Raw genomic sequence first — 21,093 nt, forward strand, 5'->3', positions numbered from 1 at the left:
TGACCAGCTCTTAAACAGCTTGGTGGGCAGGATTTTAGTCCTGCCATCAAAACTCCTGCTCTACTGCCACTTGCTTCTAGTTAAAAAGAATAATAAAGGAAAAGGAGAAGAAGGTTCTGTTTCTTTCTGAGCAGGAATGAATGTGTATGAACTTTCCTAATTTTCATAATAGAACATATGCCTTGTCGCCTGCATAGGCGACAGTGCATAGCGATCTCTCCTAGAATGTTAGTAATTATATTCTAAATACCTGGAAGCATTAAACATAATTAGCTTTGTGTGACCTCGCATATATAATTGTTATAAATAATCCTATTATAACTATGCAAAATAAAAGAGACTATTATATGACTCTTTGACAAGTCAACCAGCAATGCCTGCTACATGATTATGCTAATGAATCCCAGTTGATTTCTTCTATCACTTTGAAGATTTATGAACTTGTCTTACTTTCTAAAGTTATTTTCCTCCAGAGATTTGATAAGCATTCATTCCTGCTTCCTTCTGGTCTTTCTATGGTTTGGTATTAACTTTTTACTCTCAGGCATATATATGTTTTCATATAAATAAATGCATACATATATTATTATAACACAGGAGATAAACTTCTAAATTATATTTTCCTTCATGGAGCTAATTGCTAATTGTTAATCATTTGTTAAATAATGTTTCCCTGGTGAATTGACTTATGATATATCTTTTTTCATATTTTAAATTCTTACAGAGTAGATTTCTGTGTTCTGTCCTCTTGATCTCTCTTGTGTCTTACACAACCAACACATATTTTAAAATATAGTTTTACAGAGTATTTTGATATACACTAGGGCTAAATTTCTTCATGATTCTTCTTTCAAATTTTTCTAATCTTATGAGGATATTTTCTATTATTTTTACAGAAAGCCTTTAGAATAATTTCATTAAGCCCAATATAATTCTGTTAGAATATTGCAATAGATGTTTTCTTAAAAGTAAATTTTTGAGCCCTCATATGTAATTCATTTGGGACTATTGAAATAGTTTACTTAAAGTCCTTAGATAATATTTGTTCACCTATCATACACTGTACTTTTTTCTCCAGTATATTTCTTCATCCTATTTTTTTTTAAAGATGATTCACTAACAGAAAAGATAGAAATGAAACTACAATTGAATGGTTTAGCTTTTTCTGTTTTGCCTGTTAACATTAAGCTATTTATTTCCTTGGTTCAGGCCTATATCTGCTTTATTATTGCCATATATAACACAGCTAGAAGGCCTTTTGTTCTGTTTCAACTTTTTAAAAGCTTTAGCTTTTTACTTGTTTAGCTTTCTTAGGGTGATTCTCACTGGCCAAGCCACCATTTCTGAGCTGCTCCTTGATGCGGTGTCGTCCTTCTCTGTGGGCTTCTCAGTTACATCAATTTCTCTAGACACCAACCCTTTTTTCTTCCTACTTAGGGTACCTTGTTATTGTGCTAATGATCTGGCTTGTGAGGCCTTTTTATTCCTCTCAGAGTCATATTTTTTAAGAGTCTCTGGCCATAGGCTTATAAAATATTTTCCCAGAACTTTCTGAACTGCCTAATCAACATATCTAAATACATTTTACTTTTTCTTTTTTTCTTGGCTGCTTTAATCTTTGAGATGATAATAGTCACAGTCTCCCAAGTTCCTATTATTGTACCTCACTAAGGTTTTTCTGGTCAGATGTAAGTCAGAAATAGAAATTCCCTCCTTTTTTTTTCTTTAGCCTTCTAGAAGATATTGCTATCATAAACGTTTCAACAAGAATTTGTTGAATGTTCTTGTTGCTAGAGAGCCATGAGGTCTTCCCAACACTATATGTCTCCAGGTATAACAAAAATGTGATGTGTGATTAATTGGAATAACAATTGCATGAAGGGAGAATCTGGTATATAGAGATGGATAGGATATTTCTTAAAGCTGATGAATACCTGTATTTATGATAGGGGAGTGGTATCCAGAAGCTATTTTCAATATTCCAAAGGTTAAGGGAAAAAACGATCTTGTCACAGCAAGTCTCCACAGCTTTTAAAAACTTCATAATGTTTTGCTGTTGTCCACAGTTAGCAATTGAATGTGGAGACATTGGTTATCCTGGGGATACAAGCTCCAATTGGCCTGTAGCTATGCATTACCTTTGATTCTTGTGAAAATTTAAAAACCAATTATTGTTACTAACTCCAACTTGTTTGCATGGAGAAGGATTTAAAAAGAGTCTATACAGAAAGCATATTAAAGAGATTTTTTTGTATCATGAACTGAATTAATTTTGTTCTATATGTTATTTCATAGGCCCTTTTCCCCCCAATATTATTTTGCATCTCTGAGATAAGGATGAATCTCTTAATACTGGTGTGTTATATTTGATTGCATTTTTTTAATCTTTCCAAGTAGTTCATAAAGTGAAGATGCAATTATTAGCCATTGTATTTCAATGGTAAGAGAATTAAGATAATTTGATTCAGAGAGGCAGAGAGAATTTGAATGGTACAAGTGTCAGGGCTGACTGAATCAAGATCCTATATTACCTAGAGCAGCTCCTTAATTTCTCTGATACTTAGTTTTCTCATCTGTAATATGGAGATAATAATAATACCTACTTTATAGATTACTTGTGAAAAATTGAATGAGGTGATACTTGCAATCAATGTGTTAAACTTTGTCCCAATTTGCTGATGCCAGAAAGAGTTAATGCTTCTCCCAAATTGCCAAAATTACCAGTATAAAGAATTACTAAAAATCACAGAAGATCTGACATTATTTTATTTATTATGCAAATAATTTTGACCTCTAGAAATTATTTATTTTGCTTCAGAAGCCTCATTTCTTCTGTACTGCTAACCAAACACTTTATTCCATTTTATGCAACAATTTATAATGAACCGTAAAAGAGCTACTGATTATCTTAGAGTTTTTGGCTCAATTACCTGTTTCAAATACTCAATAACTAGGGGAAAAGCATGTCATTTTCTCCTCTCCCGCACACTGGAATATAACAATAGACTGTGAATAGAGCAAATCAAAGAGACACAAATACCAGTATAAGGAGCCCATTGTGTTTAGTTTGTAGCCCCGTCATATGGTTTTAATTTAGGTTGGCTGATTGATTATAAGAGACAGACAGATAACACATTGTTCCTCTCTTGGAATCTCTAGACACACCAATATTCCTATTCTTATCTGTACATTTTGAATCCAAAACTTAAGTGAAATGGAATTACAGCATTCACTTTGTTTTCCTGTACTAAATGATTATCTCTGAAGTGCAATTTTGTGATTAGGCGAGATAGTATGCATACACTCAGCTAATGCTGTTCCCCTAGGGTGCAGAACAGGTAAATTCATAATAAATGGATGTTGTGCTTTGATTTTAAATGGATATAAAACCTCACCACACTTGGTAATTTTATTTTTTGAATGTATTTAATTATTTTTAAATTAACAGGAGAATATTAAAATTGAACTTTAGAAAATGGCATTTAAACATAAGTCAAGGATGCTAACTGCTTATGAATGTTAATCCCTTTTGAAAAGTGAATAAACAAACTTACCTGATATAAATTGGGGGCGAGGGTTATTGAAAATCTTCAGTTTAATTATTTATAGACTTCCTTATTAATTCAGAAAAATATCTGAATGCAACTTGGTGTTAATATTGTGAAATTCTGATGTTCCTTATTTTGAACATTACAGTAATTATCCAACAAATTGCTGACATAGTATTATCACAGCTGTTTGGTCCTGAAGGATGACATTTGGGTGGGAGTGAAGAAGCCAGGAATTAATGGTTGGCACAAATTTTTTTAAACTATTTTCTTTAATGTTTTAAAAACGAATTTTATCCATAAGTATGAGAGACCAAATTTAAGCAGGATTTAACATTCCTCAAATTAGACACATTTTGATCAAACTACAAAAATAGATGATTGGTACCCAAGCCATATACCTTTTTACTGATTTACTTAGAATAAACGTTGACCATATATTGTGAAACTTGAAGTGAGAAACATGTAATTTCATAAACTTCATTTAATTGAAATTCTTTTTATTAGTAATATTAACACTAGTCAGGATTTTATGTAGGCAAGGGTAGTGCATGATTGTTTTGCTATAGTTCTTTGATCAGCTCTTTCTTTCCACACTTAAATCTCTTGCATAGTGTTTAGTATACACTTAGAACTTAATAAATCTTAGTTATTCTTGTCATTATTTTCATTATCTTTCCAACTGAATAAAAATTATAACTTTAATAAGTTGATAGGTGATTTCAGTCATAAAGAACATAAATTTGGAGTAAAGTACTTTAGTTCAAGATTCAAGGAAAAAACAACCCATTAAAAATTTTAATCTTCTGTGTAGCAGATGAATCACATTTTTAGCCTTCACTCTGTCACGCCTTGCAGATTTGAGTTAACAAGGTAAGTACTTCATAAGTACACTCAATGAGTGATTTGTTAGCCCATAGTCTGCTATCCGAACACCAATAGGAAGGCTGCAAATGTTTATTCCCCACATCGTGGAGCTATTGGATATAACTCTTTGGGCAGAGTTAGGGAAGATAAGATGTAACAGTGGTAATGATAAATAAGATAGTGTGTTGGGGGCTAAAACACCTGTGGATTGCACTGTTGGTGAAATTGCAAATTGGTGTGGTTACTATGGAAAAGAGTTTGGAGGTTCCTCAAAAAACTAAAAGTAGAACTACCTTTTGACATAGCAGTTCCACTTCTGGGTATTTATCTGAAGAAATTCAAAACACTAATTCAAAAAGCTATATGCACTCCCGTGTTCACTGTAGTGCTATTTACAATAGCCAAGATAATAGAGGCAACCAAAGTGCCCATCAATAAATGATGAAATAAAGAAGAGTTGGTATATATGTACAATGGAATATTATCCGGCTATAAAGAATGAAATCCTTACCATTTGCAACAACATGAATGGACCTAGAGAGTCTTATGCTAAGTGAAATAAGTCAGAGAAAGACAAATATCATATGATCTCACTTATTTGTGGAATCTAAAGAACAAAATGAAACAAAAACAGATTCAGATACAGAGAATAAACTGACGGTTGCTACAAGGGAGGGGGATTGTGGGGCTGGGTGAAAATGGTGAAGAGATTAAGTACAGAGTGGCAGTTATAATTATAGAGATATAAAATAGCGCATAGGCGAATATGGTCGATAATATTGTAATAACTATGTATGGTGCCAGGTGGGTACTAGGTTGAATGGGGGAATCAGTAAATTCTATAAACGTCTAACCACTATACTATTCACCTGAAACTAATATAAAATAATATTGAATGGCAACTGTTATTGAAAAATTAAAAAATAATAAAATAAAACATCTGTGGGTTGTAGTCCTGGTTCTATTTAGTATCTATATAACTTAGGCCAAATTCAGCAGCTCCTTTGAACCTTTCAGATTGTTTTATTATTACCATGGAGGTGTGTGTTCATTTTTATCTGTCTTTCCTCCTAGTCTGGTGGGATCTGTGAAGATGTCTTACTTATCTTTATATCTTTATCCTTGGCATCGTCCCATTGTCAACATTGAATGTACTTAATAAATGTGTGTGGAAAAAGACAAGAACACAAACAGGAGAAAGAAAGAGAAAGGCAGAATAGGAGGATATGTATAATGCCTAAATTTTTCCAAAAATTCTCTTTGAATAAAACCTTGTGATATCAAGTGCACATGGTTCCGATTTGATATTAATGGAAGTTTGAATTTTAAGGGCCTGGAGAAATCACCATCAGTCACACCTTCTCTTTCAATGTACGAGAAACTGAGGTTCATGATGATTAAGTTAGTTGTCACTCGTATAATGACAAAACTTCATACAGCTCGTCTCACTCTCTAGACTGTCCTATGCAGCCTCCACATCGGGGTACATGTGCAAATAGGTCTAAAACATACACCTCTGCCAATTAGAATTTTTGGGAAAAGGGGTGACCTTTCACTTTCAGTTCTTCATATCTTTTTATTTCTTGATTTGAACAACAAAAATTTGAGCCACTTTTATAACATACTAAAAAAATCATGTGGGAAAGTATAATTTTAAAAAATAGTAAATTTCAGTACCCTGCATGAGTAAAATAAATTAACAGTAAGCAATAACAAAACAAACAAACAACAACAACAAAAAACCCTAAATCATGAATATTATTTGCTAAAGAATGGAGTAGAATTCACCAGTGTGTATATTAAATCCCTCTTTTTGACAAATTTGGTGAAGAGGCTGCTTGGTTATTTTTAGGTTAGGATTGCCTAAAGATTGCCTCAGAGTTCAGATAACTCTCTCTTCTCAAGAAGAAGCCACTCAGGTTTCTTAGTTGTCTTTTAATTGGGACCTGCCCAGAGTCTAATGTACCTCTTCCTGGTCATATTCAAGTACACAGTCTTCTGACATATCTATATGCAATTCATCAAAAAATTTTTTTGCATTAGTATTTCTGAACACCTTCCTGGCTCATTTAAGGAAACGAAAAAGCAAAATATTTTTAAGTAAAATCAGCTATTTTTAAATCCAGCTGAGCTATCCGTTCATTCACGCTTCGTTCCAGCATTTTGGCTACTTTCACAGTGGCCTGAGACTTTGGCAATACGGAAGAGAAGAGGGAGGGCACAATTTGTAAAGTTATGGTTGGGAAGAATAGAGTATAATGGGTAAAAGTCAAGCAGTTTTGCATTTTATCTTTTCTAACTGGAGAGTTATATTCATACTTGCATATTATATCGCATACTAATTATCTACAGATCAGGGTATTCATTCAACTTATTTTTCAATATTACTATTTTTACAGCTTCTGCCACCTTTGAAGACTTTCAGATTCGTCCCCACGCTCTCTTTGTTCATTCGTACAGAGCTCCAGCTTTTTGTGATCACTGTGGAGAAATGCTGTGGGGACTGGTCCGTCAAGGCCTTAAATGTGAAGGTAAGGTATTTTCTTCCCCAGCCAAGTTGAATGCATGCCAGAGTTCTCTGCTTAAGTTGTATCCTCTACTATAATGTCTTCTTTCCTTCAGATGTCTTCCAGGGATTTGGGGGGGCAGAGGGGAGCAGTGCATGGATTCTGTTCTGTTCATATCTTTACATTTCCTGTCTTCAGAATATTTGCTCTGATCTAGGAAACCCAATTCTCACATCTTTTCCCCTATGTCGTATGGATGTCTTTCTTTCATGTTGGTTATTTTGGCAACAGACTGAAAATAAAATTTTCGTCTTAATCCAGATTTTGGAATAGTAGACATTCAGTAAATATTTGTTGAAATGACCAGAGATTCAGGAGGTTAGTCAAACCATCCAAGATCACTCAGCTATTGAATGGCAGACTCGAACTTGTATCCACATTTCTTCACCAATATCATAGTTTTATCAGCTTCCATGGAAAGAACCTGATGAACTGTGAAGTCAGAATTCAGATCAATGTAGTTCAAAAGCTGTGATGCATTGTGATTAATTTTCCCTATGTCTGCTCGCATTAGAACTTGTGGCAGCTAAAAATGGACTCAGATCATCTTTGTAGTTTTGTTGCTAGATCCTTCAAAGCCCAAGTCTGTTATATCAGGGGACAGTTAAAATAATAACCACAGTAGTTGCTGAGCTTGTCCAATAAAATCAGAATTCAAAACCCAGATTATTTACAGATTGGGAGATCAGAGAAAGCTCAAAAGAAAAATTGAATTTCCAAATAGCCCCAAGAGGAATGGAAGCAGTGCTGTTTTTAAAAATGTAAAATTTACAACTAATACATTAGAATAGCTTTTAATTTACAGTTGAACAAAAGTCCTTTTTCTTTTCTTTTTCCAGGATGCGGTCTGAATTATCATAAGAGATGTGCATTTAAAATCCCCAACAACTGCAGTGGCGTGAGGCGGAGAAGGCTCTCGAATGTTTCCCTTACTGGGCTCAGCACAGTCCGCACAGCATCTGTCGAGCTCTCCACCAGTTTCTCCGATGAGCCCCTTCTGGTAGGCCCTTCTGTTTATCCATTTCCCCTTTATTATGAGAAATCTGTGGGACGGTGTAATAACAGTGTCAATCCAAGACAGTGCCCTGGGAGGGAGGACACAGCCAGGGTGTTAATGCTTGTTTTTCTTCAGGGCCCGTGCTGTAGTTTGGTCAGTGTTTCATCAAATATCCAACAGCTCTGAGTTTGCTTTTGTCTGTGAGTTTAGTGCAATTATAAAATATGTGAGGTTTCATCGTGGTCATAGGGCCAGAGCAGCACAAACTAATGTGTGAATGTTGCAAAACATAGTTTATCAGAATTTAGAAACTAGAGATGAAAGATTTTTTTTTTTCTCTCTCTGAAGATTATTAAAGTACTTTGTGGCATAGCTGAATGTTTATTCTGGGAGAAAATGTGAAATTTGCTCTTAATGGAAATATGAAAGTCTTTTTAATTGCTTGGCGTTACTGGCGTAGATTCCAGTGTATTGTCAGAGTGACAACATTGACAAATGCCGTGAGAAAAATTCGACTTAATACTTTAAATAGTCCCATTAGTTCTAAAATATATATTTTATGGATATGACTTAAATATTCTTCTTTAGGAAAATTAAATTTGGATTCTCCAAACATTCAAAACAAAGTAAAAAATGTGGTAATTATTTAAAATGAGAACATCTTTCTGCAATAAATTAATAATGTGAGTCTTTTAGTTTCGCATATTTTATGCTATCCCCCAATGGATATCACAAATACTCTTTATAATCTAGCTATGATAAAAATCAATTAAAGAAAAAATTAAAAAGTACTAAGACTTTTAGGTTAAATCCTTGGAGTGGAGATGGGTAATGCATTTTTAAGATAGCTCTAAAAAGTTGTATTCATTAGTTCATTGTTTGGAAAATATTTTATTGTTATCTTTACATCACTTTAATATGTGATAGCATAAGCCAGACATATAACTCAAATGAATGCTGGTTTTAATAAATAAGAAAATTCCATACGTTGTTTTTCCCAGACTTTCTTTTGGGAGTTTCTTTTGTTTTCAGACCTTTTAAGAGAAGGCAGGTACTAAATTTCACCAATAACTAGAGGAATATTTTTGGTAACTCTTCAGAATGTATGTGTTAGATTATATATTATTCCATAAAACTGTATTAATTGAAGTTCATGATGTTCTTACTGAAAGGTGCTTAAATCAAAAGTTATTTACTTTTTGAAATAACTCTCATACCACCTTCCCAACTCTGAAGTTCCTTGATTTTGTTTGAATTTTTGTAACTAGTGATTTTACAAGTTATAGTAGTTACCTTTGTTTTTAAGGAGAGTCATACTGAGAGTCATACTATTTAAAGGACAGACATTTAAAAAGAAGTTTAAGAAACGAAATTATAAATTAATTGTGTATTGTTTTCAATTTTAGCAGAAAAAATTTTTTAAAAATTATTTAACATCTCACAAGAAACCCAAAGCTCTAATTAAAGTCATTCATCATTAGATTAGAATCTAGATAATTAATATTGAAGATTCTTTTTTAAATCTATGTCAGTTTTTTATAAGATATACACGTATGTATGTGTATACAGATATACACGTGTTTAAATATGTACACACTTAAAAAAATCATAATTTAAATTTTATAAGTTAAATTATATATTTAAATTATCATGTGCATACATATATATAAATATATAATTTATATATAAATATTGTTTAGGTTATATAACTGTAGTCTTTAACACAGGTTTTGTGTTTTTTAAATCAAATTATTTAATTGCTTTATGTAACTAAATCAAATTTCAATTACTTGATTACAAGCTATATTTTACATAAAATGTTGAATTCATTCGTGCTTTAATGCTGAATAAAAATTTTTGTAGTAGCATGCTTAAAAATATATTTTTAAAACTCAAATTTTAACCAATGTCTGTCAAGAATGCTTTTAAAATTGATCAAATCAGATATTTATGAAGTGAGTAAATATCAGAGCCATAAGATACTTCAAAAAATCTTATCATGAACGTTCATAACCTTGTATAAAATGCCATACAGATAACCTTTAAATGAGAAATACCTTTGGAAATAATGCCCGTGACACTGACACGTTGGCTCTCAAAATTGTTTTACATGTATCAAAACCCTTTGTGCCCTTGTGGGGTGCTCTGTATCATTTTATTCAATTCCTGAGAAAAGAAGAAAATTGATCCACTTTGAGGAGGACATGTATTCCCTGGTTGCCTTGAGTCATGCCTCAGCTAATTTATGTAGGGCAAAACACCCTACTTTACCCAGGCATGCTTGGAGTGTAACAGGTATGTCTCTTTTCACCCCTGGGAAAGGTGTGAAAGACTAGTAACTATAGTTTAAAATTTGTAATGAATGCCTTGTCAAAGTTACTATTATGGCAGCAATAGTGAAACCTTTTAGTTCTTTGTACAAAAAAAGATATTTTCCATGTCTGAAAAGGATAATGGCATTGTGTATTGATACCACTGGATCATCCATCCATGTTGCAGGTCTGCCTTGACGAGTGTATAGATTTTCTCTCAAATCTAAGAAAATGATTTTTCTCTTTCAGACTTGATTGCCTATTTTGGCTACAAAATCAGTATTTCACATACAGATTTAAGACACTGGGAATTTAATTTATTCATTTTTGGCATATATATTGAGTCTCAGATTTCTGTAATGCTGCTAAGATGGGGGGAAAAAGGATAACAACATAAATCATATGACGAGCTTTGTCTCTCATCAATTTTGGCAGTAAACTGTATCCATTATACCAACCATAAAATAGTTCATCTCTTAAGAAAATTCAAAATGTAGTAAATTTATAATAGATGTTATATGGGGATGTATATCTTTTAGTAAATCATCACCAGTATTAGAAAGAAACAATAAAAATGCAGGAAGTCCTTAAATCAGACTCACTAATTTATTGTATCATTATGTATACATGTACATATTAAGATTATATCGGTTTTATAGACGTTTAGACAATTATAGAAGTTGTGATTATAAATGATCCTATCGTTTCTCTGTACTTCACTCATCTTTTTGTTTTTACTTACAAATGTTCTTGTAGTACTTAGGAAAAGTTAAAGCCATTTGAAACCATGTTATTCAAGACTTACTCTAAGGCAAAAGTTAACAATCCATTCTAGAACTTTTGCTTCTAGCTATGAAGAAGCTTGTATCAGCTCAACTATCCTGAGGGGGACCATTGTAAAAGCTGAATAAAATATAACAGAATAGAATAAAACAATATTTGAAAGTGCCCAAGAGCACCCAAGGCAATCAAGGTTTCAGAAACCAATGTCTTGGAAAGAAGGAAATCATAGAGAGATCATGCACAGGACAGATTCTACAATAAGAAGCATCAGGCTCAAAATGTCAACAGTGTTGAGTTTGAGAAACCCTGATATAGAACAAAATTGGAGAATTTTCAAATATTTTATAAAGCCACAGTTAAGACAAGAACAGAAAAATAAACCAGTGAAACAGGCTAGAGAGATCCAGAAACTACATGGCTATACAGGCCAAGTGATTTATGACAGGGATCCCACTACTGTGAGAAAAAGACGGTCTTTTCAACAAATATTTCTGGGACCAATAGGAAAATATCTACAAGCATGTGGAGTGAGAAAAGCTTTTTAAAATAGTACTCAAATCACTGATGTCAAGGGGAAAAGATTAATAAACTGCGCATTATTAAAATTAGGAAATTATTTTTGTTAAAGTCACAGATTGGGAGGAGGTATTTTCAATGTATATATCCTATAAAAGTCTCCTGTAGAATGTATAAAGGACATCTACAAAAAAGTTAGAAGACTGATAACCTCTTGCTGTATAGGCAATGTACTTGAACATTTTACAAAAAAAGGTAGCCAATAAGCAAGAAGTAAACTTGACATCATTAGTTATCAAGGAGTTTAAAGTTACATTTACAAAGAGATATCACTATACCAGAATGTCTGACAAAAAAAAAGAAGAAGAAGAAGAAGAACTGAAAATAACAAATATTGGTGAAGCTATTGAGTGGCTGGATCTCATGTACTCTGCTACTGGGAACGTAAATTGATTCAACAACTTTGGGAAGCTGCTTTTCCAAGGCTGTCTCCTGGCAGTTATCTTATAAAGCTGGACATATGCATATCATATGACTCAGCAGTTCCACTCCTAGGTATATAGTCAACAGAAATGTGTGTAGATGTGCACAGAAAGATACGTAAAAAACACATTTTTTTTTGTTTTTGTTTTTATTTTTTAAAGAATATTTTTAGAGCACTTTTAAGTTCACAGAAAATTTGAGAGAAAAGTATACAAATTTCTCATATATTCCTGCTCCCACACATGCATAGTCTCCCCCAGTATCAACATCACTCAACAGAGGGGTACATGTATTACCACTAATGAACCTGCACTGACACATCATAATCACTCAAAGTCCATAGTTTATGTTAGGGCTCACTCTTGGTGTCATGCATTTTATGGGTTTGGACACATGTATAATGGCATGTATTGATTATTATGGTATCTTGTAGAGTATATTTGCTGCCTTAAAAATCCTCTGTGCTTTGCCTGTTCCTTCCTCCCCTCCACCAAGCCCTGGCTACCACTCACCTTTTTACTGTTTCCATAGATTTGCCTTTTCCAAAATGTCATGTAGTTGAGAATCTTACAGTATGTAGCCTTTTCATATTGGCCTCTTTCATGTAGTAATATGCATTTAAGGTTTCTCCATGTCTGATCATGGCTTAACATCTTATTTCTGTTTAGTGTGGATTAATTTTCTATTGTCAAATGTATCATAGTTTATCCATTCACCTACTGAAGAACATATTGTTGCTTTCAAGTTTTGACAGTTATGAATAAGCCTGCTATGAACATACATGTGCAGGTTTATGGTACAGACAGAAGTTTTCAACTCCTTTGAGTAAGTATCAAGGAGTATGATCGATGGATTGTTTGGTAAGAGTATGTTTAGTTTTGTAAGAAACTGCCACACCGTCCTCCAAAGCGGCTGTATCATTTTTGCATTCCTACCAGCAATGAATGAGAGTTCCTCTTTGGTCCACATCCTCACCAGCATTTGGTGTTGTCAGTGTTCTGGATTTTGGCCATTGTAATAACTATGTAATGGTCTGTCATTGATGTTTTCATTTGAATTTCCCTCATGGCATTTGATGTGAGGTGCCTCTTTGCCTTGTATATCTCCTTCGATGAGGTTTCTTTTAAGGTCTTTGGCCTATTTTTGAATTGGGTTTGTTTTCGTATTGTTGTGTTTTAAGAATTCTTTGTATATTTTAGCTAACAATCCTTTATCAGATGTCTTTCGCAAACATTTTCTTCCAGTTTGTAGCTTGTTTTCTAATTATTCTTAACATTGTCTTTTGAAGAGAAATTTTTAATTTTAATAAAGTCCAGCTTATCAATTATTTCTCTCATGACTGTGTCTTTAGTTTTGTATCTAAAAAGGTATCATCATATCCAATGTCACCTAAGTTTTCTTCTATGTTATCTTCCAGGAGTTTTAGAATATTGTATTTTCTATTTAGATCTATGATCCATTAGAGTCAATTTTTATGAAGTGTATATAGGTCTGTGTTCATATTTTTGCATGTGATGTCCACTTGTTTCAGTGCCACTTGTTGAAGAGATTTTTATTCTATTGTATTTCCCTTGCTCCTTTGTCAAAGATCACTTGACTATATTTATGGGTGTCTCTTTGGGGGCTTTTTATTCTGTGCCATTGATCTGTCTATCTGTTCTTTCACCGGTACCACATTGTCTTGGTTATTGTAGCTTTATAGTAAGTCCTGAAGTCCTCCAACTTTTTTTCTTCTCTTTCAATATTGTTTTGATTATTCTGGGTGCTCTCCCTCTCTATATAAACTTTGGAGTTAGTTTGGTGGTTCTAAAATAACTACTAGGATTTTGATTGAGATTGTATTGAATCTGTAGATTAAGTTGGGAAGAACATACAGTTTAACAAAATTGAGACTTCCTATTAATGAATATATCTCCATTATTTAGTTCTTTAATTTTATTCATGAGAGTTTTGATTTTCCTCATATAGATTTCATACATATTTGGCTAAATTTATACTTAAATATTTCATTTTTGAGTAGTGCTGATGTGAGTGGTATTGATTCCAAGCATGTTTTTAACATCTTTATTCATAATATGCTAAAAGTTAGAAGCAAAGAGCAAGTTATAAAGTTATTAGGTTTCTTCATAGGTCATGTGAGAAAAATATATCAGAATAATTGCTAATTAAATTTAGTTCTGAGATTCCTATCAATTAAAATAAAACAGGGTTATAGAAATTACATTATTCAAAAATAAGAAACATAAATTCTTTGGGTGCTAAATGAAAAGTAACACATCATCCTAAAGTACATAGTGTTCTTTTGCAAAATAAACATTGTTTTCTAAAGTAGTTTTTACCACACATGCAAAACAATAATTCATATGATCTCCCTTCAAGAGGAAAACATAAAAACAAAGCTAGAGTATGATATTACAACCAACTACCAAAGAGATAGGTGACCCTCTTTTTCTTGGTGATCGATGGACATTTCAGATAATTATAACTCGATAGCAAGGTAGAAAGATAGAGCTGGGTATTTCCCAGAACTTTTTTTTTCAAAGTAATGTTCCTATAAAATGTTCTGTAAAGAAATATTTTCCTAGTCAGATAAGATTGGGAAGTGCATCTTGTTCCATCCAACCATCGAAGTGTTACACATCACAATATTAATTAAGCATAAATATGACTGAAGAGTCTTGGAATAATGAAATTGGTGTTCTTAAACTGACTCAAATATGGAATCACTTTTTCTCATAAAATCTGGGAATATCCTATGAAAAAGAAACATGCACTTTGAGAAATGGTCACGTAGATGAATAAGCTAGTTAATACATGTTGCATAGGCCATCTTTAGATATCATGACCTGAACAGCGCTTAACTGAAGTTGAATTTTGCTGAGAGCCCAGAGTGAAGATATTCGGTACTACAAGCTAGAGGAAAATCATGAGCTTTGGATATCAGATGTATTGATGACAGGGATATTTATTTTGGAAATTGAGAAACTTGATTGATTTCCTATCTCAAAGAGAAAGCTCTGCCATCTCTGTATGAAAATGTTCCATAAAACTACATTCAGAGTCATAATCCTTCCTTAAAAGTCATGTTGAGATCTGTTCAAATGATCAGTTTTTGCCCGAGTTCTGCACATGCTTCACATCGGCCCAGAAATGTAACAGGTACTAGGAAACAATCTTGGTAGAACCTCAGTGTAAGTGTACATCACTTCCCAATGTCTCTTACAAAATGAGTTAGCTATAGATTTCAAATTAGGATATGGGGATTCAGAGAACAGGTAATAGGATTTTTCTCAAAGTGCAATAGTTTATTCAACACTGGGATTATCACTGATTTCAAAACACAGTCATGCATTTTGTTAAGAAAAAGAGTCAGCTGTATTTTAGTTTTTAACTGTTTTCTAGTTAACAGATAGAGGCTGCCCGAAAAAGATTGAGGAAACAGGGATAAAAAAGAGCATTTTCAGTATAAGTTACCAGATAAATGTTATCTGTTAACCAAGACGTTTCTTACATTTTTTTATTGATGATACTTCTCTTAAAAAACTTTAGAATAACCTTTCCAATATTGAATTATATTTCAACTTTGAATGAAATCAGACAGAAAACAATGAAATGCAAATACTTTAAAATAAGCAAAAAATATACTGTATGCATATTTCTTTCATTAAAACTCTAACCCACTATTGGACTTTCCAGGTTTGTAAACCACTGACTGAAACTGATTATTCATCAGCTTATTCTTGCCTTCAGGCAGATAACAACTGTATAACATTTGATTACTTTGATGACCTTTTTCTTTCTTTTCTCATTGAGAGGATGAATTATTATGAAGAAAATCTGATCTTTCACTTAAAGGTCAAAAATACTTCATTCTGACTATAATTTATTTTCAACGAGATGAAAGATCCATCTCTCATCACTGACACCATGACAAGTATTTTTTTTTGCATTTACCAGCTCACAACTGTAAACTATTTTTGAAATCTTGACTTAGTTTCTATAGTTTTATTTAAATGTTAAAAAGTAGTTTCTAACTCAGATGCTTCTGTAGCCACAAAGACTGCTTAGTACATTTTGCTTTTTCTTACAAGTAACTTATATAAAACGTTATTGAATAACATGCATTGGCTTCCCCTCAATAACACTGTTTTCTTGTCTTTTTTCTTCCCTTTATTTTGATCCTTTGCCTGCTTTTTGCTCTTACAACTTCATGTTTCAGTCTCCTCTGAGTCCTGGCTTTGAGGTAGGTACTAACTTTAGCTGGAACGAGGAATGTGCTTCACAATCTTTTGCAAACCCACATTATAATATTAGGTTGACATCAATTATCTGCATTGATTCTATAGGAGTAATCAGGTCAGAATTGAGCTCAGAATTGTATGTCAACTATAATTGAAAAATAAATAATTTAGCTCAGTATCCAATCTATTGAACTACAACAAGCCCACAGGTTTTCTTGTCTTTTCTTGTTATTGTTTAAGTTTTCATAGTCCTCAGTAAGACAAAGAGCAATGTAGATGTTAGAGTAATCCATTCCTATTTGTTAGGTAAAATTTTTCCCTCAGAATATTCGATTTCATAATATTGATATCTTTTCTATGAAACCGACCAGATAGGTTGAAAATAGAACAGGACACAGTCAGCACTCATTCTACCCATGTATATTGGAACTGTCTCCTAATGCCAGGTACCACAGAACTGTGCAAAGTGAGGTCACCATCTCAGAATACAAAAGTTTGGGTTGGCACAGTAAGGCACAAAACCAGGACTGCTGGAAGATGAATATAACTCTTTCAAGAAAGGAAATTTTAAGCCTTTCATGTGTTATCACAATCTAATTATTTTTTTTAAAGGATGGTATGCAAGCGGACATCTCAAGGTCTCAGTTCAAGAACTTATATGTGGAAAAGACACAAATTTTCTTCAAAAGGGTTTAATTAAGTCCCCCTCCAAAACTGAGCTTTTCTCTATCTTGAGCAATTAATAACCTGAACACTGAGCTGAGGCATTGAGGTCAAGCATTAGAGTATGCAATAGTGTTCTTGTGTTATTAACTCATTATGGCCAGTTGACTTGTTTAGTCTTCCTTTTTTCTGTACTTCTTGCAAAGTGAGAGTTGATGTATTGTTCGTTTCCCCCGTGATATTATAAATTTCAAATACCATTATTAGTGTTCATTTTAAGGTGGTCTTGTTAAGGTAACTCTAACAAAGGAAGCTAATGACAACACAACCAGAAGCATTCTGGGTCAAATAAAATTGATAAGTCAAGATATCTTGATTTAAAAGATGTAAAATGAAGTAATCTTCCCCAATAATAATAAATTCCTATGTTTAGAAAAATAGTCCTAGTTCAAAAGGTGCCCTGTTTAGAGAAGTCCGGGGTGAAAGCTCAGTAAGCGGAAGTTTTGATATTCCTGGAAATTTAAATTTTGTAATTTACAGTGCCTTCCAGACACAATTTTAAATGTGAATTAGTATCTGTCCCTTCAAATTATCTTTTGGGAAGAAAGCCAAAGAAGGATGGGACATGTTTTCACGTCCTTCTCCTGCATCACCATCAGGAACAGATTGTGTGCGAGGCCTGAAGAGAATCTGCTCTTCTGAGGAGGCCATACAACTTAAAAGGCAGCAAGGCCTTCGCGGGGTAGCTCCAGATGGAGAAAAGATGCATTTTCTGCATTAGTTATTGTTCTTGAATTTGTTTATCTCTAGTGTATTGAAAGGTAACAAACTCTTCTCATAAATGTCTTGGAAGAAAATAACGAATTTTCAAGAGAAATGTTTGAGCGACAATTGTGTGAACTGTAGAATTGTTATAGAAACCTGGCTGTGGCTCCACGTTCAGCATGTTTCGGTCAATTTACACTTAGGTTTGTAACGCTAAGGTCCAAAAGTATACAAACTTAGATCGGTTCTCTGCCTTTATTGAGCTTGTGTAAATGAACAATTTGCAAAGAAATAAATATAGTAATATATGTCATGGTCAAAGCTTCCTGGCATTACATCATGATATATATTAATTAATCAACCTACTGATTAGATTTTCATTTTTTATTTTTCAACAATGTGAAATAAACATCCTTGTATGTGTTTTTTTTCACATTTTTATAAATATTAGTAGTATTTGTTGAATGGATTAGTAGGTTATCTTCTTAGAAGCCAAACGGACTAAAGAATATATACATTTTGGTTTTTTGCAAAATCATTCTTCAAAAATTGTGAAAGTTTTAATTTTTAATTCCGTTGAGTATGGTGTATGTGAGTTTTTATTTCCTTATATTCTTCCCAACGGTATATTTTATGAATATTTTCAAAGTTTTTTTCCACTAATTTGATAGGAAAAAAATTTTTCTATGCCTAAATATTATTTTTTTACTGGAGGATAAACAGCTTTTTATATATTTTTTTGACTATATTTCACTTATGGTGAATTGCTTCTTTTTCTATTGAGTTGCTTATTGGTTGCTTTGAATCTTCATATGTTATGACAATAATCCACTATCTATTAATCTATGAAGGAAGTATATTTTCAGTTTTATTTTTTTATGTCTTTTCCCATAATAATATTTAAAACAGAGAAAACTTATTTTTACTCATTCTCTTATTACATATAACCTGATAAAAATAAATCATTGTAGGCAGATAGACATAATATTTTTGCCAAATTATTGAGGAGAATGGTTTTTTCTCTAGGTAAAGGAGCTGAAGTCACTGTAGAAAATAAAGCAGAATTTCAAACACTGGTGTCCTTTGCAACTGCAAGGTACAATTATGACACAATTTTTTTTTGTTTAAGTAAGATAGTCCTTACGGAATTTTTTTAAGTTTTTAGAACTTTAACGAAGTTATTTCAAATGTTTTTAAACGTCTTTAAGGAAGCATTTAGTATTATAGCTTTGATGTAAAGGAGCACTATAGAGAATTTGTTTTCGATGAAATTAAATGCTTCTAGCCTAGTCTTTTTTATTAGTTCTTAATGTTCAGACTGCCTTACAGAAACTATTAGGAAATAAATTGCTCATTCCAAAAGTTTTCCCTGTGTTTGTTTCATATTCTCATGTTTTACATCCTTTAGTTTTTATAAAAGTTAGATTTTTTATATTAGGGTATATATTCTCTAAATAATATTTGCTATACACTGCTATTATTTTCATAAAGATTGCTGACTCACATTCAATTAAGACAAGTATTGTACAAAAAAAAAAAGAACTTTTGACTGCATACTTTCCTAGAAAATCTCTCCCTAAATGACTCATTCAGTTACTGTTTCTGTTCATTAAAAAAAGAAGAAGAAAAGAGAATACTAATATTGTATTATCTATCTGTAACTGGATATGAATCTGATATGCTTTATAATAGTCAAGGTAGATTATTTTCAAATGAACAAATGAAGAAAAAAGCTATTTCTAATTCTGAATGAAACTCACATGATATTTCTGGCCAAATGAATATTTTCCGGGATATTTTCCAAAGTAACAAAATTCTATCTAGAAGCAGAGACTTTAATTATTACTCTCATGTCCTGGAGTTCCAGGAATCCTGGTGATTCATCTGAATTAAAAAGTCATTTTTCCATTTAAATATGCACTATGATATCCTTGTAGCACATTTGCCAGATATTGCAAGATTTCTTTTGATGATTCTGTTAACTAGTTCTCCAAATTCATACCTGGGCAGTGCATACTTTCAGTGAGGAAAGATATCCAAGAATTCTTTAACCGGCACTTCTCCACCCGCTGAGAATCAGAAGAGCTCTGGTAGGTTTGCAGGGAAGGAGTCCATCTGTAAAATTAAGAGTATGTGGCTGACTTTCATGTGCTACTAATCAGTTGTTACCTGATTTCATTGAAATATGTCTGGCTAATCCTACGTACATTATTAATTCGTTATCTGAAAAACATTTCCAGATGTGTGATTCTAAATACAACCACTGCAGGAGAGTTTCTCATGAACTCCACTGGGGCAAGGGACATCACATACTACTTACTCACACTTATATACATATAGGTCTTAGGAACAAATGGATCTTAAATGAAGGCTCTGAAGCTCCTGTGCTCCCCACGCAGGAAAGATACCATGTCTTCCATAACCCTCCCCACAAGCCAAGCCTTAAGATGCAAAACATTACTTTCTATCTTAAGATACAAACAGTCCCCGCTCCGTGTTACCAATAATAGGCATTTGCTTATTGGTCATCTGTATCCATTTAATGTCATGCCAGACCTGGCAGATTTCAGTCCCTCTCCTTTAATTCTTGACCAGTTGTGACTACTGAGCTCCTAGCTGAGTAATATGTGAAAAGATTGCTCATGTTCACTTTGAGAGCTTATGTGATCTCATAAATGTCCTTATCCTAAGTAAATTAATAAGGTAATAAATGTTTGTGTAGAAGATAAAAATGAGGAAAGTGGAAGATTAAAATTGGTACTATGAATTAGACTTCTAGAAACTTGAAAATAATTCACCTTCTAAAATATTCTTGTTTTAAAAATATTTAGGTACTTATTTTACTTGATCCATTAGACATGATATTTTGATATTTGGTTCTATTTGATCGATGAATTCTTCTCTTTCTTCACAAGAAGAGTGAAGTGTTGCCATTTTGATAATAAATATAATGAAATGCAAGCTGGAAAAATGTCCAGAAGTTAAGAACAAATATATCTCTTTCTTCAAATAGCCCAATTTTGAATGGTATCTATTTCCCTGTAGCTATGCTTGAAAATTTCACTAAGCGATACTGCTTCATTGAGTTAGTGCTTTTCTATATTTTTAAAACAAACAAACAAAAATGGTAGGTAAGGGAAGAAGTCTCATCTTTTCTCTTTTTATACTGAGTTGCATTAAAATGTAGTCTTTGGTTCTACTATGTTTTGATAAGCACAGGCGCTTATACATACACACATGTTCTGGGCTAAGATTCTATAAAATACAATGAAGTTATCCTTATGGGCCACTTTTGAAGAGAGAGGCTCTAACCTTTGTAGCCTTGGGCTGTGTTTACTGCACTTCTTGGTG

At 32.9% G+C, this 21,093-nt stretch overlaps 1 protein-coding gene across 3 annotated transcripts in view; it reads left to right on the forward strand.

The window, feature by feature from the left end:
* PRKD1 (protein kinase D1) overlaps positions 1–21,093 on the forward strand; it is a 272,127-nt gene that overhangs the window by 189,731 nt on the left and 61,303 nt on the right. For 2 of the 3 annotated variants that reach the window (XM_036218275.1, XM_016123597.2), the window contains exons 3-5: positions 6,815–6,946; positions 7,822–7,982; positions 16,293–16,316. In XM_036218275.1, coding sequence (XP_036074168.1) covers positions 6,815–6,946; positions 7,822–7,982; positions 16,293–16,316 — 317 coding nt within the window. The remainder of the gene's footprint in view (positions 1–6,814; positions 6,947–7,821; positions 7,983–16,292; positions 16,317–21,093) is intronic. The other variant, XM_036218274.1, reaches the window with a different exon arrangement.

Source organism: Rousettus aegyptiacus, unplaced genomic scaffold, assembly GCF_014176215.1.
Source record: "Rousettus aegyptiacus isolate mRouAeg1 unplaced genomic scaffold, mRouAeg1.p scaffold_m13_p_3, whole genome shotgun sequence".
NCBI classification, from domain to species: Eukaryota; Metazoa; Chordata; class Mammalia; order Chiroptera; family Pteropodidae; genus Rousettus; species Rousettus aegyptiacus.